General features: G+C 43.3%; 1 protein-coding gene across 1 annotated transcript in view; it reads left to right on the forward strand.

Annotated features, from left to right (window-relative positions):
• LOC114108463 (pleckstrin homology domain-containing family M member 1) overlaps positions 1 to 18946 on the forward strand; it is a 45481-nt gene that overhangs the window by 1959 nt on the left and 24576 nt on the right. Inside the window, exons 2-5 of the mRNA XM_071603939.1 lie at positions 4639 to 4727; positions 6869 to 7116; positions 8852 to 9478; positions 16309 to 16705. Of these exons, the coding sequence (XP_071460040.1) occupies positions 4680 to 4727; positions 6869 to 7116; positions 8852 to 9478; positions 16309 to 16705 (1320 nt within the window). The 5' untranslated portion in view covers positions 4639 to 4679. The remainder of the gene's footprint in view (positions 1 to 4638; positions 4728 to 6868; positions 7117 to 8851; positions 9479 to 16308; positions 16706 to 18946) is intronic.

Here is an 18946-nt window from a genome sequence, read left to right on the forward strand (position 1 = left end):
CCCAAGCCCTGTCAGGATTTATAGGGCCCCCAAGAGGACCCATTGTCTTTGCTTGTCACTATGGTCTTTTCTTTTGAAAACTGAATACACTGCTACCTTCAATATCCTGCCATTAAGATGTGACTTACATGAATGGCTTTCACCCTTACTGGCAGCTTTGTTTAATGGCGGGAGTTCCACAGTACCCCTACCACTTCAGAATGGTGTACCTCAGTTTTCCACAGTCTTAAAAATGAATCTACCTGCACTATGCCCTGTTTTAATTTTATTCATCAAGTCATTCAACAAGCATTTTCCAAGTACTACTGTGTGCTAAGCACAGTTCTAGGTATAGAAATGCAATGTGAATGACTCAGGCAGAGTTACTATTTTCTTTCATTCAGAGTTTGTTCCTTGCCAGGCATGGTGGTACACACCAGTGACTTGGGAGGCTGAGGCAGGAGTATTGCAAGTTTGAGGCCAGCCTGGGCAACTTGCTGAGACTGTGTCATAAAAATCAAAAGGTCTGGGGATGTAGCTCAGTGGTAAAGTGCTCTTGGATTCAAGCTCCAGTAAACAAACAACAAAACCAGAATTTACATTTTGTTAGAATTCTACAGCACATGGGACAAGAATATGGGGAAATAGTTGTTTTTGGATGGAAAGAAGGAGGGAGGAAAGAAAGATATTCAGTGTTTACCATTTTCACAATTCTGCCTTTGCCCACTAATCCTTGGTCCAAGAATTACAAGCTAGAAATTTCTCACCCTCCAGTGTAATTTTTTTTCTTTTTCTTTCTTTTTTTTAACTGGAAATTGAACTCTGGGGCACTTAACCACTGAGTCACACCCCCAGCCCTTTTTATTTTTATTTTGAGACAGGGTCTCACCTAGTTGCTTAAGGCCTCGCCAAATTGCTGAGGCTGGCCTCAAACTTGTGATCCTCCTGCCTCAGCCCGGGATTACAGTGGTGTACCACCACACACTGCCTCATCCTCCAGCAAATTTCATTTGAAATTATTGTTCTGAAGGACTTATCCTCTCCCTCCACCCCACCCCATCCAGGAAGGACACTGGTCCAGAAATCCACCTTGCTTCATATAGAAGGAGATGCTGTTTACTCATTCAGCACTCACATGTCTGAAAGATCAGCTGCCTTTCCGAATCAGAAGATAACTTTGTCATTCTTTTCCCAGTGAAACAACATGACTCATCAGTTAGTACAGCAGTTAGATGGCATAAACACCAGTCTGTTGTTCTGAACAACCAGGGTAAGATTCAGACAGTAGACAGAAGGCTGTTAGGAGAGGCTGAGAATTCTCTGAAGAGAAATAGGTTGCTGTTTACTGATGGGTTGAATGTTTTGAGAGTGGTAACGTCAGCTTATCCATTTCTTCATTTAATGTAAGTCTTGTCTAAGCTGTTCTTCTCTTTTTATTTCTTCCTTGATCTCTGGAGGAAATGAAATTGGACATTCTGTATATAGAAGGACAAGCAGTATAATGAAGAAAAACAACTAGGACGGTTTTTTCCTGGTGTTGAAACATTTAGAAAAGACAGCTGTGAAACTCAGGTACCCTGAGAAGGACTTGGGCTTAGCTGTTTGGGACTATGAATCTGATCACAGGATTGTGTCTTGTTGCTTACAGGCCTTATAAGCAGAGCTTCTGACCACAGCTCTGAAGAGTCTGGAAATAGTAGTTTCCTTAAAAACTTTCAAGCCAAAGACCTAGGATAGTTTGATATGATGAAAGGACAAGGAGACCAGAGAATTCTGTCCCTTAGCTGAGCCCTATTTATATTTAACTTCTATTTTCTCCTCTGTAAAATAGGGATGATCATCTTTATGGGATTACTCTAAGAATTAAATGAGATTGGAAAACCAGATCAGAGAAACTTGCTTTGTTTACTTTGGAAAGCAGCAGAAGGTTGAATTAATGTCAGCTTAGGGGTGAAGATAGCCTTATTGTGATTCGGGGTTTCCTAAATAGTGGTAGTCACCTTTCCCCTGCCATTCTTTCCCTAGTAGTGTTGCCCAAGTTCTCTCTTTCCCCTTCAGTGAAGCCATGGTTCTTTCCAGTTTGGTTTTTGGTGTCAATAAGGGATATTCTGAGGACAGGAAATGACACCAGCTGGTCTAGTGGCAGATTTAGGGTCTGAGCCACCAAATGGATAATGGAACAGTGACCAAAGCCTCCATTAGTTTCCACCAGAAAGTTCTTACGTCATTGATGGTCACGTTCCTGCCTCCTTGAAGTACTGTGGAAGAGCTGTGAATAAGTAGGCTGCTTGGGCTTCCTACAAAGAAAGGTAGAGGTATCCTGAATTGTGGCCTGAGCCTCAAAGTCTTGGTTCTGTTTTGTAAATTGTGAAATGGCTGTTCTGAATTCCTCTTAGCTGTTAGTAATTTTGTGGCTTTCTAACCCTTAATTTTAGGCAAGTTATTTGTCTCTTATCAAGTTATTTGTCTCCCTTCCCCCCATCTCTCTCTCTTTTTTCCTGAACCCAGGAGCACTCTACCAGTGAACTATGTTCTCACCCTTTTAATTTTGAGACAGGTTCTCCCTAAGTTGCTGAGGCTGGTCTTGAACTTGGGATCCTTCTGCCTCAGCTTCCCAAGTTGCTGGGATTGCTGGTGAATATCCCCCACGCCCAGCTGACCGCTCTTAACTTCAGTTTATTTTGTTTGTTTTAGCAGACTGGTCCTTGGCCAGAGCACTTAATTATTGATAGCTTCTCCTAATGAGTGCTGTGTTACTCTCAGCTAATTAGTTAATGAGGTATTAATGGATCCAAGCTACTATACAGATTATTGAAGTCTATGCCCTTAGGGTCCTTATAACTGGTTGAGGAAAGGGAAACTTTGAAGCTTAAGGGCTCTGTCTATAAAGCTTGAGGGAGTGGTTTAGGCCACTGAAATTGTGGATTAGGCTTGCATCCCTGGTTCTTGAGCCAGGGGCCAGATTTTACCTGTTGGACAGCATGAGGTTAACTTTGAAGGAACCCAGCTTCCAGGATCTAGGCATGTTGCCAGGCATGACTGACTACAGTATGTATCCCTTTTCCTCTTCCTCTGATGCCCAGTGTGTAGAGCAGGTCTCAGGAAGCTCTGAGAATCCACTGGTACATGGAGCAGCAGCATGTGGCAAAGGGTGAGGTGGTCAACCAGGAGCTGTAGCCAGGGCCAAGGGCTCTTCCAGGCAGTCTGCCAGGGCCACCGTCCACACACACCTGCCTCCCTCTGTGGCCTGGCTTAGAAGGTCTGCTTCAGACCCTAATTCTCTGTGGCGTGTTTATTCTTGGCCCACCACAGAGGCCATAGATTGAAGCAGCGTTTCATTGAAGGCCACCCTGCTTTCTCCTTCTCAGACCTCAAGCTCTGCCACTCTCCTGTAATCCTTGCTTCCAGGCTGGTCTTGCTGTCCCTGCACCCCAGCCTGGGCCCCCAGGTGAAGTGTCTTTCTCCCAGCCCACCTTGGAGTCCTGGCTCTAAGGATGGCACTCACTCAGGAATTCCCTTGAGCTGGGGTTGGCATTACCCTGGGGGCTATGGAGCCAGGCCACTGTGAGCCATGGCACCTATGATAGTTGCTTGACCTTATCAACTTCCATGTCCTTATCTGTCAGGTGGAGATAATAAAATGGGACTGCTGTGACTAGGAGGAGCTTAAATGAGGCAGTCTATGTCACATTCCTTGGTTCTGTTAACTTCTTCGGGTCACAATTACTTGAGAGAGCAGAAACACCATTTTTTTTTTTTAATTCCCCTGAAGCCTAGCAGAGTAGTCACTGGAGATTTGTTTAGATATGAGGGCCCTCCCAACCTAAGCTGCTGGGGGCCAGGCCTTCCAACAGCACCTTCACACTTGCTCAGGTCCAAGGAGGGAGCCAGCTGCCCTGAGGGATTTAATGTTGTACTGACTTCCAACTATTTTGGGCAATGGCATTCTTTGCTTATAGATTTGGGTGGCCACACCATTAGATTATAGATGCTATTTATACCAGTAAGAATTTTACAAGTTCTTATTCTCCACTGGAGAAGTCTGATACTGCGCCCTCTGTGCCTTGTTGGTTAGGGGTAAATTGCAAGCAGACTCCTGTTGGTCTGTTTAGACACATCCCTGGCCCCCCACCCCAGGAGAAGCAGAAGTGTGGGAAGAGAGCTCTCTCTATTTTGGTGCTGCTCCACTTAGGTTTTCCACTGCTGAGCTGGTAGACCCTGGAGGGGACAAGAATTGGGAAGCTGCCACAGGACCCCCGGCTTTCAGTGTTAATTGTGAGCTCTGTGTCCCGATCCCCCTGGTTCTTGGCACCTTCAGCTGAAGCCTCCCCTTTGTATCCTAGATCAGTGTTTGGTTCCTTATCCCTGCCCCCATCCCACAGGCACTGGCTTTGGGAGCAGCTTTTGGTGTGAAGAACCCTTAACCACCCACTCATGGCACGCGGGGCTCCTCCCCTCCCAAGTATTGAGCCTCTGACATTTTTCCCTTCCGTTTCCTTCCTTAAAATCCACTTTCAGTTTTTACTTCAGTGTTGCTCAGAGGCCTCTCAGTGGCCATTTGGGTGAGCTGGGCCTACCACCTGCTGCCTGCTGGGAGGGGACTCAGGCTGCAGGGGTGAGTTGGGAGCCTGCTCACCTGGCCACCATCTCTCCCTGCAGGTGTCATGTGAGTCTCCTCAGGAGCTGCTGCCTGAGTGGAAATGCTCTCAGTGGTGGAGAATGGACTGGACCCCCGGGCTGCCATCCCGGTAGGTGGGCAAGGGTGGGGAGGGCTGCAAAGGACTGCCATTTTATTGGCTTTTCTAATTGAAATGAATGGACAGTGCCTAGAAAGAGGCCTCAGGTTGAGAAAAGGTGATAGTAGAGGCAGATCCTGAGGAGATCCTGCCCCTTCTAAGATTTTTTAAACAAAGTTGCTTGTCACCAATTCATCAGAGACCCCTCAGATCCCCTTTCTTGGAGAGTCCTTTGCCCTGTGCCGGTCCCAGAGTTGTCTTGGGCCTGTAGACTGGCTCTGTCACTTCCCTTGGAGACACAGAAGGTCGGAGAGCTTTTGGACTGGTCTCTCAGCAGAATCCTGAGGTGGCTTCTTGGGAGAAGCCAGTATTGCCCTTTCTTCTCTGCTGTTTCTCCCAGTTCAGAGAACTTTCTGCTTGAAAAGAACTTCTGCCCTCAGAGATATATCTTCCCCTCCTGGCCACTAGAGGGTTCAGCTTCACCTGGTTTTTTGTTGTTTATTTTGGTACCCAGGATTGAACCCAGGGGCATTTACCACTGAGCCATATCCCCAGCCCTTTTTATTTTATTTTGTCTTATTTTATTTTATTTTTGGTACTAGAGATTGAATCCAGAAGCACTTAATCACTGTGCCACACCCCAAGCCCTTTGTTATATTTTATTTAGAGACAAGGTCTCACTGAATAGCTTAGGGCCTCACTAAGTTGCTGAGGCTGGGCTTAAATTTGTAATCCTCCATCCTCAGCCTCCTGAGTCTGGGATTGTAAATGTGTGGCATGGCACTCAGCTCCCAGCCGGACTTTGTACAGAGGCCCCTTCCACATCCCCACTCCATCCCTAATGGTCTTCCATCACACCCAGGGCCCTCTCTGGAGCAGAGCAGGGGCCAGCTCAGCCTTCTAGCATGGCTAACTCCTTGAGGTTATAGGTTTCTTGAGGGTATATGCCTACTCTGTCCCTGCATACCTTACCTTAATACCTTGTGGACACTCAAAAGTGTTTTTAGTTTTTATATAATCTACTAATGTCTTGCATTTATTTTTTTGAGATGGTATTTCACAATCTTGCACATTTTCTAATATTTTCATTTAACAAACATTTATTGAGTTCTTGAGTGTGCCAGGCACAGTGTCACATGTTGAGGACACAAGGATGAATATAAAACTGCTCCTGCCCTCAAGGGACGATGCTCCAATACTTTTTGATCAGGAGAAATTATTTCCATTTAACGCATGTGGGAATTGAGGCTCAGAGGTTAAGTGAAGTGTCTGAGGTGATCCAGGTGGTTACTGACGAGCTGGAACTAAATGTGGGTCTTTGGTTCCCAAACCTAGAATCTTTCTTAATGTAGCCATACTCTTATTGTCTTGATGTGTGTGTGTGTGTGTGTGTGTGTGTGTGTGTGTGTGTGTCTTGGTGGGGTTTGAATCTAGAGCCTTGTGTGTGCTGAGCACTCATGCACTGAGCTTTACCCCCAGCCCTTTCTCTATGTTTTTATTGTTCCAAAGCAGCACTTTTTGCCCCTTAGCTTGTTGATTCTCTGCAGAATGATAGTTGTATAACCTATCTGGGAAGCCTCACCCCATCCATTGCTCTCATAGCTGTATCTATGATGGAGCAAGTATTTAAATACAATAGTATATGGCTAGCCTATAATCCCAGCAACTCAGGAAGTTGGGTCAGGAGAATCACAAGTTGGAGGTTAGCCTCAGCAATTTAGCAATACCCTTTCTCAAAATTAAAAATAAAAAATGTTGGGGACTTAGCTCAGTGGTAAAGCATGCCTGGGTTCAATCCCCAGTACCAAAAAAAAAATAATAATAATAATAATTATATGGCTATAGAGTCACTGGAATTTGATTTCGAAAGCAAAATTATCCACAGCAAATGATGTTCAAAACAGTCCAGTCGTGTTACCCTGGGCAACAATACCTCTGGGTAGGGTTGTGTGATTTTCCTTTCCTTCACTATGCTTTATCTTTATTTGCTGTAATGAACATGTATTAATTTTGCTGAAGGAATCTACAGATGCTTACACAGGTGTGTCTGCTTGTGTCTGCACACATATTTGGCAAGTGGCTGAGGGTTATATTCCAGGGGCACTCCAGAGGATTCTCTTCTAATGGCTTATCTTCTGTTTGGCACTACCTAGGTCATCAAGAAGAAGCTGGTGGGTTCTGTGAAGGCATTGCAGAAGCAGTATATGTCCCTGGACACAGTGGTCACTAGTGAAGATGGAGATGCCAACACCATGTGCAGTGCCTTGGAGGCTGTGTTTATCCATGGCCTTCATGCCAAGCACATCTGTGCGGAGGCTGGATGGAAAAGGAAGAAAAGTGCCCACCAGAAGCCTCTGCCTCAGCCTGTCTTCTGGCCCCTCCTGAAAGCTGTCACCCACAAGTGAGATCAGCTGGAGAGGTTTTCTTAGGGGAGGAGCTTCAGAGTGTGGGATGCTAGTTTTATCCTCTCGCTGTCTTCTAGAGTAGAGATGGGGTGAGAGAAGCCTGGAGAGTGTCTAGAGAAGGTTTATCACCAGACCTAGCTTCCCAGACAGACCCTAGACCTTGAGATTCTGAGAGTCTCAGCCCTTGGGCAAGATCAGTGGTCCTGGCACCCCAGGGCCAATGACATTTTGACCATGTATGGCAGAGTCAGGCAGTTAAAACTAAGATATTATTCTGTGGCCCTTTATAGAAAAAGTTGCTCTATCCTCAAATATTTTAACATCTGTGTAAATATTATACTCATAATGAGGTATGGGTTTTTATTGTTTGTTTTATCAAGAACTAGAATGCAAGTAGAGCATCTGAATGTTCACTTGAGTCATGTGTCTCTGACCTTGTCTCTAACTGCTGGGACTTTTGAGCAAGTGGCTGGCACAGTGCCTCTAAAAGCTATTCAGTGCCACCTTTAGCCCAAGGTGCCTTATTAGTCTCTGAGCTTCCTTTCCCCGCCTACTGACACTGTCCTATCTCAGGTTTTTAACCTCTCTCCTGGGCAACAGTGGCTTTAATTGTCCCTATTATCTCACTGTGTCTTCCTTAAGTCATCAGCTGCTTAACACTTACTGAGCTTAAACTAGCTACAGCTCAGCCACCAAGTCCAGTGGTCTGCACTCCCCCATGGGAGACACACACAGGCATTGTGGTCTCACAGAAGGGCATTTATGTCAGACCAAGGGATGTGGGAGCTGAGTTTCTCATATCAGTTTCTGGTCTCCTTATCCAGAGCAGTCTATCCTAAAGCAGTCCTCATAGGTGTGGGCAGGTCACTTTCCTATACAGAAACCTGTAGCTCCCAAATGCTGCCCTAGAGTCTAGTTCACTAAGTTGGGGCCCCTGAATCTATATCCTGGTAAGCTCCCCAAGGGCTTCTGTGCAGCTAGTTGTGGGAAACTTTGCTTTACGTAGCCTTATCAGTTTTTACTCAAGACCTTCCATTGCCTGATTTCATAACCAAATCAACCACTCTCCCTCCACTTGTTGTAATTAGAGTGCTCACATCCTGTTACAGGTCTGTTGTTTTCCTACCACTTGTGTCCTTTTTCTGTGCATCCATTTTGCCTAGAAGTTTCTCTATCTCTGCTTCTTGAAAGTCCTTGGTTCTAGCTTAGATACTTTCCTTTCTGTGGCATTTTTCTTACAACAACCCAGAAACTATGGTCTGACCTCCCACGACAGCTTCTTCAACTAAAGGGCTCATGTCCATGTGCCTGTGAACAGCAGTTACTTAGGGCTAGGAGAGTAACTCAATGGTAGAGTGCTTGCCTGACACACACAAGGCCCTGGGTTTGTTCCCCAGCACCACAAAAACATAAAGGCAGTTACTTCGCTCTGTTTCTTCTCAGTTCCAAAGACTTGAGGGCTTAGCACACATGTCTTAGATAAGCAGATGATTTTACAGATTCTAGGGATGGTTATATTGAACATGGCAATTATCTTTCATGACACCAACAAGAAGTCAGGAGTTATAGCTTAATGTTTCTATATTCCCTTTAAAACATATTATCCAAGTATTTTTTATTCCTATAATACTTGCAGTAGTTATGATGGATTCTTGCTAACCAGTGGGTAAAATGACATCTCAATGATTTGAGAAAATTTCTTGAAACAAGTAATCCTCTTCCCCATGCCAGACACATCATCTCAGAATTGGAGCACCTGGTCTTCGTCAACACAGATGTGGGCCGCTGCCGGGCCTGGCTGCGGCTGGCCCTCAACGACGGCCTGATGGAGTGCTACCTGAAACTGCTGCTGCAGGAGCAGGCCCGACTGTGCGAGTACTATCAGCCCACAGCTCTGCTTCGAGACGCTGAGGAGGGCGAGTTCCTCCTTAGTTTCCTGCAGGGACTAACATCCTTGTCCTTTGAACTGTCCTATAAGTCTGCCATCTTAAATGAATGGACACTCACCCCATTGGCCCTCTCTGGGCTTTGCCCACTCTCTGAGCTTGACCCTCTCACTACCTCTGGTGCAGAACTACAGCAGAAGGAGTCTTTGGATTCAATTTCCCATTCCTCAGGCTCAGAGGACATCGAAGTCCAGCACTCGGGTCATAAGATCCGGCGGAATAGGAAGCTCACTGCCTCCTCCCTCAGCCTGGATACAGCCAGTTCATCCCAGCTGTCCTGCAGCCTAAACTCCAATAGCTGCCTACTTCAAGAGAATGGCTTCAAGAGTCCAGACCGTTCTGAGGAACCCATGTCCTACGATTCAGACTTGGGCACAGCAAATGCTGATGATTCTGACCCGTCTCTACAAGAGTGAGTGCCCTTCCCACAGCCCTGCCCTCTCTACCTCCCACTTTTCTCTCTTCTTTCTGATCACACGTGATTTTCTGTCACTGAACTCTGTCAAGGTATAAGAAAGTCAAAGGGAGGCATGGCTCTTAGATTTAGAAAGGCTCAGAGCTGGTACAAAACTCCAGCTTTGCTCCTGAGCCACCTTTAACAAGTCACTTAGTATCTCTGAGGTTTAGTGTAAAATATGTTTAATCGTTTAGAGAATATGTGCAATTTCTAGCAAATACTATGAAGCATAATGCATAAGGATGTAACTTCATAGAAGACTTCCTAGAGGACACAAAACTCAGGACAACAGGGATAAGCAAGGAAGTGTGTGGAAAAGTGTCTGATTCACTTGACCTTAGAGGGAGCCGGGGCACAACCTTCTTCAGCCACCTTTTTTCTTCTTCTTTCTTTTAGCTCAGATGAGGGGTGCTCTGAGCTACATCCCAACCCTTTTTTATTTTTTATTTTTTTAGACAAGTTCTCACTAAATTGCTGAGGCAGGCCTTGAACTCGCCATCCTTACCTCAGCTTCCCAAGTCACTGGGATTACAGGTGTGCACCACCATGTCAACCTTCTCTTTTTTGGTACAGGAGATTGAATCCAGAGATGCTCTACCACTGAGCCACCTCCTAGTCCTTTTTATTTTTTTAGAGACAGGGTCTCATTAAATTGCATAGGGATTCGCTGAGTTGCTGAGGCCAGCTCAAGTGATACTGGTGCCCCAGCCTCCTGAGCCACTGAGACTACTGGCATGTGCCACCACGCCCAGCTAAAGTTTTTTTTTTTTTAATAATTATTTTATGGCAAAAGAAATCTAAACCATATACAGTGAAAATTATTTTCCTTCTCTGTCCTGCATCTATCCTGTTCTTCTTCCTCATTTATTAATAAATTGTTGATTTGTTGCATATTCTTCCAAAGTTTCTAAATGCATCTGTAACAAATAATAGTATGCAAATTTTTAAAATATCTTCCTTATTTCTTATCCCCTTTTCCACAAAAGGAAGTATGTTTTTCTATCCTTGTTTTAGAGATCTTTTCCTATCAGATTGTCTTCATTCTTTTTTCTATCATATGTTATTCCATTGCTTGAATATATATTAGTTTATTTTATCAGCCCTATATTTAATGGACATTGGAGTTTAGTATTTCCATAAATAATCTTGTATTTGTGGTCTTTTAGTTTTATGTAAATATCTCAGTTCAGTAAACTCCTAGAGGCAAAACTGCTGAGCCAAAGGATGAATTAATATGTGCTTTTCAGGCACTGCCTGTTTATACTCTACCAGAGGTGTAGCCTTATCCTTTTACCTTGCCACAAGTTATTACCAAACTTGTGGATATCTGCTCATTTAATAGATGAAAATGTAGACCTTATATTGAGTCTCCCTTAGGTAAGCCCGTGTTCCATCAGCCTGATCTAGGACCTTTTCCCACTCCTGCTGCCCACCCTGACCTTGATTCAGGTCCTTCCAGGGTTCCCACCCAGTGCGGAAATAGCACTGGAGTTAGGTGGTGTGTTGACTAGTTTGCAGTCCTGTTCTACCACTTACAAGTCCAGTAATGTCAGGCATGCTGCTGACTCTTGCTGAAGCTCTGTTTCTTCATCTTTAAGATGGAGATTCCTTTACACATGGCTGTTTGAGAATCAAGTCAGATGCCTGTTGGTGAGCAACACAGGTGAGACTGTATGGTTGGCTCCAGAGACAGCTTCTGAGCACTGAGCCTGTGAGATGGTGTTTCCTGATGTCAAATGGATAGGGAATGTTGGGGAGGAACAGTCTCTACCACATGATGTAGGTCTGCTCACCTGTCTCAGCTCTTTTTGTGTCTCTGCCTTCTCCACAGACCATCCTGCTTTGCTATGTCATATACCTGGTCTTTATCTTTCATGAATCTTATGATTGGAAAATTCCAACTTGAGGTCATTGAATCAGTAACCATCCACCCTGTGTGAGAGGCATTGTCTTGGGTTTTATGGGGAAACTCAAGGGACAAGGGTCAGAATGTATAGACAAACACTGTGGACAGTGAGGTGAACCCCTGACAAACATTAAACACACAGATGCACAAATGCATGTCTAACACCATCATTCTTAGAGCTTGGCCTTGAAGTAAGTATTTGAACATCCACAGAGATCAGCATTTCTTAGATATAAGTGTCTCACCAGCACTTAAGGGTTTACTTATGCCGGATTTAATGGCACAAGCCTGTAATCCCAGCAGCTTGGGAGGCTGAGGCAAGAGAATCCCAAGTGCAAAGGCAGCCTCAACAATGGTGAGGTGCTAAGCAACTTAGTGATTACCTGTCTTAAAATTAAAAACAAAAAGGGCTAGAGATGTGGCTTAGTGGTTAAGTGCCCCTGGGTTCAGTTCCCAGTACCAAAAATCAAAACAACCACCACCAAAATAAATAAATAAATTTAAAAACTGCTGCAAAAGCTTTGTTAATATTTGTCAGATGTTATTGTCGTGAATCTTTCCCTTGGGGGAAATGGTTCTCAGTATATGCAGCCCACCTCTGTGCTTATTTCAGTGGCCCTTGCCTGTCAAAACAGTACCATGTTCCACCAACACAAGACATTTGGCAGTACTGTTTTGTAAGGTGGTTCTCCAGGCCATGTTTTTTTAATTACTGCACACATGTATAAGCATATATATATATGGGCACGTGCGTGTACACACACACACACACACACAAATCACATACTCTTTTTTTTTTAAACCCAGGAGTACTTAACAACTGAGACACATCCCTCCTCTTTTTTTTTTTTTTAATTGTATAACTCTATTTATTTATTTTTATGTGGTGCTGAGGATTGAACCCAGCGCCTCACGTATGCTAGGCAAGCACCCTACCACTGAGCCACAACCCCTTTTTATATTTTATTTTGAGACAGGCTAAGTTGCTTAGGACCTCACTAAATTGTTGAGGCTGCCTTTGAACTTGAGATCCTTCTGCTTCAGCCTCTCAAGCAGCTGGGATTACAGATGTGTATCTCTATGCCCAGCTGACACATAGTCTATTCAAATTGCTTTCTAAAATAAAGCACATTTAAATTAAAAAAAAATTTTTTTTTTTTAGTTGTAGATGGACACGATGCCTTTATTTTGTTGTTTTTTTAATGTGATGCTGAGGGTCGAACCCAGTGTCTCACACATACTAGGCAAGTGCTCTACCACTGAGCCATAACCCCAGCCTTAAAAAATTTTTTTTATTAAAAGTTTCTGGAAATTGGTGCCCAGAGCCAAATAGAAATGGAAGGACTGTAGCCATTTTGGTTGCAATTTTTTCACAATTCTTCAAAAATTTCTTTTCTTTTACTTTTCATTCAAAATCTCATCTCTAGCTAGCAGTTTTTTCCGCTTGATGCACGTGTCTCTCTTATATTCTCTGGCTCTGAAGATTGGTACTGATGTTGGTGAAACTGAACTTGTTTTCATCTTGACCATGGTTTTGATTCAGTGGAAACTGATTTATCATATAAGTTTCCTGCTATCTTTAGGCATTTCACTCATTTATTCTAATACCCCTAGTCTACTTTGTCATTAAAATTTTTCTTACATTAGGATTCATTAATTGATAATCATTTTATAGTGCTAACAAGTATTTTCATAATTTGACTTTTTTCTCTAAATGTTTATATTTGTGTACATGGAGGCTAAGCAATCTTATCAGTGATAAAAGTAACTACTAAAAAATTGAGGTTAACATTTATTGATTACTTACTTTGTGCCAGACACTCTGCTAAGCATTTTGCCTACATTATCTCTTTAGTATTTGTCACAGTCATAAAAAGTGGGTGCTATTATCAGTCCTGCTATGCAGATAAACAAATTGAAGTTGAGGAGCTGAAAGAACAGCAGTGTACTAAGTGAGACCACATAGACTCAGGAGCCCTGCTCTCAGTCATTCACTACACCGTCTTCCAGGTGCCCGTGGGCAACTGGTACCTCACAAGGCAGATTTGCCAAAACTCTGCCTCCCTGCCTCATTGCAGAAGTGGCTCCATTCTGTCCCAGTGGTATGGACACTTACAGTTGTTAGCAAATTTACTTTCCTTCTCTGCCTGTAGAAGCCCTTTGTTTCCAGAACTCAGCACTCCCCACTCCTGCAAGATGCACTCTTGAATTTTCATTGATCTGTTTTTAGAATGAGACCTTAGAGCAAGAAACAGCACCTGCCCACTTTCCTTTCACCCCAACCATTCCTCAAACACCTTTCCACCTTTCTCTGATTGGTTATCCATTTTTCTTATTGTGATAGATTTCACATACCATAAGATTCACCTTTTAAAGAGAATATATAGTTCAGTGGTATTTTGTGTGTTCACCAGGTTGTGCACCATCATTACCATCTAATTCAAGAACAATATCACCACCCCAAAGGGAAGCCCCTTACAGGTACCATGGATTGCCAATTCTGGACATTTCATATAAATGGAATCATATAATATGTGGCCTTTTTTTTCAACTTAGTATAATGTTTTCAGAATCCATCCATTTTATAACACATATCATGCCTGAATAATACTCCAGTATATGAATCTATTACAATTTGTCCATCCATTCATCAGCTAATGGACATTTTCCCCCACACATTTTGGCTATTTAGGGTAATGTTTCTTTGAACATTCATATCCAAGTTTTTGTGTGAACATATTTTTATGCCTATTAGACATATACCCAGGGATAGAATTGTGGGTCACATGTAACTCTATGATTAACCTTTTGAGGAACTACCAAACTCTTTCTACAGTAGCTGCACTGTTTTACGTTCTCACAACTAATATGAGTTAATTTCTTCACGTCTTTACCAGTCTTATTATTCTCTTTAAATATAACCATCATAATGGGTATAAAGTAGTATCTCATTATGGTTTTGATTTGCTTTTCCCTGAAAGCCAATGATATCGAATACCTTTCATGTACTTATTGTCATTTGTTATCTTTCTTGGAGAAAAGTCCATTCGTATCCTTTTTCCATTTTAAAATTTGATTGTCTTTTATTATTGAGTTGTAAGAATTGCTTATATATTTGTATATTAGACTTTTATGTATGATCTGCAAATATTTTCTCTCATTCTGTGTGTTGTCATTATGCTTTATTTTTTTTTTTAGTTTTTATCAGTGCTAGGGATGGAATCCAGACCTTGTACATGGTAGGCAAGGGCTCTACCAAGCTATATATCCAAGCCCCTCACTTTTTTGATAGATCATTAGGAACACAAAAGTTTTTAATTTTGAGGTAATCCAATTTATCTGTATTAATCACTGAGGCTTAGATGTCACATCTGAGAAACCATTACCTAATCCAAAGACACAAAATTTATGCCTTATTTATTTATTTAATTAATTTATTTGTTGAGACAGGATCTCACCATGTTGCTTAGACTGGCCTCAAACTCAAAATCCTCCTGTTTCAGCCTCCCAAGTAACTAGGATTACAGGCATACATCATTGCACCCAACTATACCTATATCATCTTCTAAGCTTTAGCTTTCTTTTATAGCTTTAGCTTTTACATTTAGGTCTTTGATTCATTGTGAGTTAATTTTTTTATATGGTGTGAGATCACATTCAAACTTTATTCTTTTTGCATGTGTCTGTTCACTGATTTCTAGCACCATTTGTTGAAAATACTGTTCTTTCCCCCATTGAAATGTCTTGGTGTCCATGTTGAAAGTCAGTTGCTCATAAGTGTATGGGTTGGTCTCCTAATTCTGACTATCTGTCTTGGAATGTTTTGAGTTAGGATGGCATAGGAAAGAGCACAGCTCAGTGGGAAGACAAGCAGGTAAGCAACCTGGGTGCTAAAATCCTCATGTCTGTCAGGCCCAATTAAGGGGCGTTTAACATCTTCTGAACCCAGTTTAAGTAGATGTGTGCAGATTTTGGACTGCAAACAACCTTGTTACCATCTAAGGCAAACTCTGCTGATTTTATAAGCCGAAGAGAAAACAGCAAATAGGTTTATTTTAGAAAACAAACTTGGATTCTCAGAAACCACAGGCGAGGGAGGAGCAGTCACTAGCCAGGGCACATTTCAGAAGGCTCAGAAATACGTTTTGTGCAGTATACATGGATACTGTGACAGTAACATTGACTCCCTGTGGCCCCAGAAAGTGCCTCAGAGACAAGGAGTGGCAGTCCCACAGGAGCATGAAGAGATACACCCCGTGTACACTTGTACACACCCTTCTACTCTTGGTGTACACTGGGCTCAACTTCTGGGGACATGAGGTTTCTATGATCCCACACCCAGTCCAGCTCTGAGGGGAATTAACCCTTGCACCTCATTCCCTCCCTGCTGCCCTTGTGACTGTCACAAGACAAAGTACAACCTCATCTCACCCAGTCCCTGTCCCAGCAGTCTTGGTGTCTCTTCTGCTTTGCTGATGGGGATCCCCACTGTAGACACCATCTGTCTTGGAGTCTCTGTCACAGACAGTGTTGGGGAAACAATTGCCCACACAACCATTTGTTTGAGCAGACTCTCAGAAAGGCAGTTCGTTCCATGTGCAAGTGTTCATTTGTACCCTGTGAGCATTTTACCTGAGATCCTGACTACACAGCTCACCTGACCATCTGGTATGACTAAGCCCTGACCAGGGACAACCTTTGTGGGGTATGTCTAGAGGGCTGTGTGGGGCTGGGGGCTGGGGAGTGCAATGGGTATTGAAGAGAGTGTTGTTTTATTTGGTTGTTTAAATCACAGAACAGCATTTTTCCATTCTTACCATTGTCCCAGTAGCCTTAGGCATTCTATCCATCATCTTATACACAGATTTCTTTGTGATAGGGTATTGTCAGAATTCAGCAAAGCCCAGGTAAACTCTGTGCCAACCAACGGACTAAGCCAAAAGACGGAGATCCCCACGCTACAGGCCTCACTCTCCCTGGCCACACGTACACACCTGGACTTTGATGTGCCTGCAGAATCCCTTGCTGCCCAAGCATCTTCTGGGAGCCCAGATGGTGGTCACAAGCAGGAATCACTTTCCCAGGCATCTGACATCCCAGATGTGCAGCAACCAGATGTTGCCCAAGCTGACCCTATGGGGAGCACTTCAGACCAGCAGCCCTCTAGTGCTACGAAAGAGACAGGCGCAGCAGTCAGCCACAGGAGTGCCCAGCAGAAGGCCCTGGAGAATGGTACGGTTGGACTGAAGCTTGTGGTTTCCTCCCCCACCAGCCCGGTGAGTGGTGCAGGATTTGGGGAAGTCCTGGGGAAATGATTCAGAGCAGAAGCAGGGTTTCCCCAGCTAATGACCCTGAGTCTCTGCCTTCTCCCCATTAACCTACCTCTCCTGCCTGCAGTATTGTTAATAGCATGGAAATGATGAGCTAGTGTTTCTTGGGCTGTGAGGAGTAGAGATGAGCCAGGTGCTGTGCCAATCACTTCCCATGTATGTACCCCTCGTCATCTTCACATCAACTCTGTGAAGAAGGTAATCCCTACCTGGTCACAGTCTCTCCTCTTAACCACTACCACTCACCAGCTTAAGGCCTTAGGCAAGTGACTTTGCATCTCTGAGCCTTAGTTTCCTCCTTAGTATTTATTATTATTAAATTAATATTTTTATAAAATACCAGGCTTTGAAAATACACATTTTTCCTTGACCCAGGTTTTAGAACTACATGGTCCAATGTGGCAGTCCATGTGGCTGTTGGGCACTTGAAATATGACCAGTCCAAACTGAGATATGCAATATAAAATAAACACCGTATTTTGACAACTTAGTGTGAAAAAGATAAAAGAATAAAAACTTTTCAATATTTTTTGTGATGCTAGGGATTGGAGGCAAGCACTCCACCAACTGAGCTATCTCCCCAGCCCTCAATAATTTTTATTTTTATGATTTTTTATTGATTCCATGTTAAAATGAAAAGATTTTGGACATATTGGACTAAATAAGATAGATTAAAATTCACTTGTTTCTTTTTACCTTTTTAAAATTTTTTTTTTTTTAGTGTTAGATGAACCTTTATCTTATTTTAATGTGGAGCTAAGGATCAAACCCAGTGCCTTCCACATGCGAGGCAAGCACTCTACCACTGAGCTATGCCCCTAACTCTCTTTTTGCCTTTTTTTATGTGCCTACTAGAACATTTAACATTATACATGTGGCCCACACTGTTTTTCTAGTAGATAGCATTGGCCAGTCCGATTTGTTAGGAACCTTAGGAGAGACAGCCCTGGGCCTCTCCTTGAGAGCTCTGTGGGCCGAGAGGCTTTAGGACTGCTGGCCCAATGAAGCACCTGTCAAGCTGTGCACTCGAGCTCCTTAGCCTTTTACACTTGTTCCTGTGGCCTTTGACATTTCCCAAAGTTATTGACTTTTATTGAGTGTTTGCAGGAAGGTATGTGCGTGGTATCTGCCCTTTCTATGACTCAAGTCCCAGCTACCTAACAGGGCAGGGTGAGTGAAGTTAGCTGCTCTGGAATGCCTCTGGAGACCTATAGAGGAAGAGGGAGAGAGGCCACAGTGAAAGAGAGAAAATGAACCCCTTTGTAGGTGTGAGTTTCTCTGATGACTCTCTCTGGCCTTTACAGTTGAACTATACCATGGAGGGCAAAAGAGAGTCGTGAGAAACAGAGACAGAAATTAAAAAACCCCAAGTTTATCCCAGCTGCCATCTGGGGCTCAGGTTGGGATGTGGTCTTGCTTTTTCAGCTCTATCCATGCTTATTTCTCCCTGGGTATTAGCTTCTAGATCATATGACTCAGGTTGGGGTCAGGGCCATGAAGCCTAGAGAGGCACTTCTCCCACTTCCTAACAGCCTTATTTGAAATACAATTCACCTAATCAAAGTATAATTCAGTGGGTTTTAGTGTATTCATAAGATTGTGTATATTCATGATGGAGGGGTTACTGGTAGTTGAACCTGGGGCACTTTACCACTGAGCTAAACCCCAGTCCTTTCTATCTTTTATTTTGAGACAGGGTCTCGCTAAGCTGCTAGGGGGTCTCACTACATATTCACGCATTATTGAATATGACTATATAAATCATATAACTATAAATGTGAGCTAGATTCTCTGTATTTACTATCCTGAAAATGGCTTTGGATGTACTTCTGGAAGATGAATGTTATGGGCCCCTAAAGGTTGTGCAAGGTGACTGCCAAGCCATGCTGAAGGTTATGCTGAGCCGTGCCCTGTGTGCCTGTTCCTGAGTTCCTTATCTTTCTGTGCTTCCATGCTTATTATTTGAGCAAAAATGTTTGGAGGAATGTTGGGGGTCAATGTCAAGTTTTATAGCCCTCAGAGCCATTCAGCTTTTCTTTTAAAAATGTTTAGTTTTTCATTAATTCAACAGAAAGCATCTACTATGAGCCAAGCACCATGGTGGATGCTAGGGATACAGAGATGGAACAGGACAGACAAGATCCCTATCCTTTGGGGACAGACACTAGATTAGACAAATGATGATCC

This window comes from Marmota flaviventris, chromosome 17, assembly GCF_047511675.1.
Source record: "Marmota flaviventris isolate mMarFla1 chromosome 17, mMarFla1.hap1, whole genome shotgun sequence".
In the NCBI taxonomy this organism is placed as follows: domain Eukaryota; kingdom Metazoa; phylum Chordata; class Mammalia; order Rodentia; family Sciuridae; genus Marmota; species Marmota flaviventris.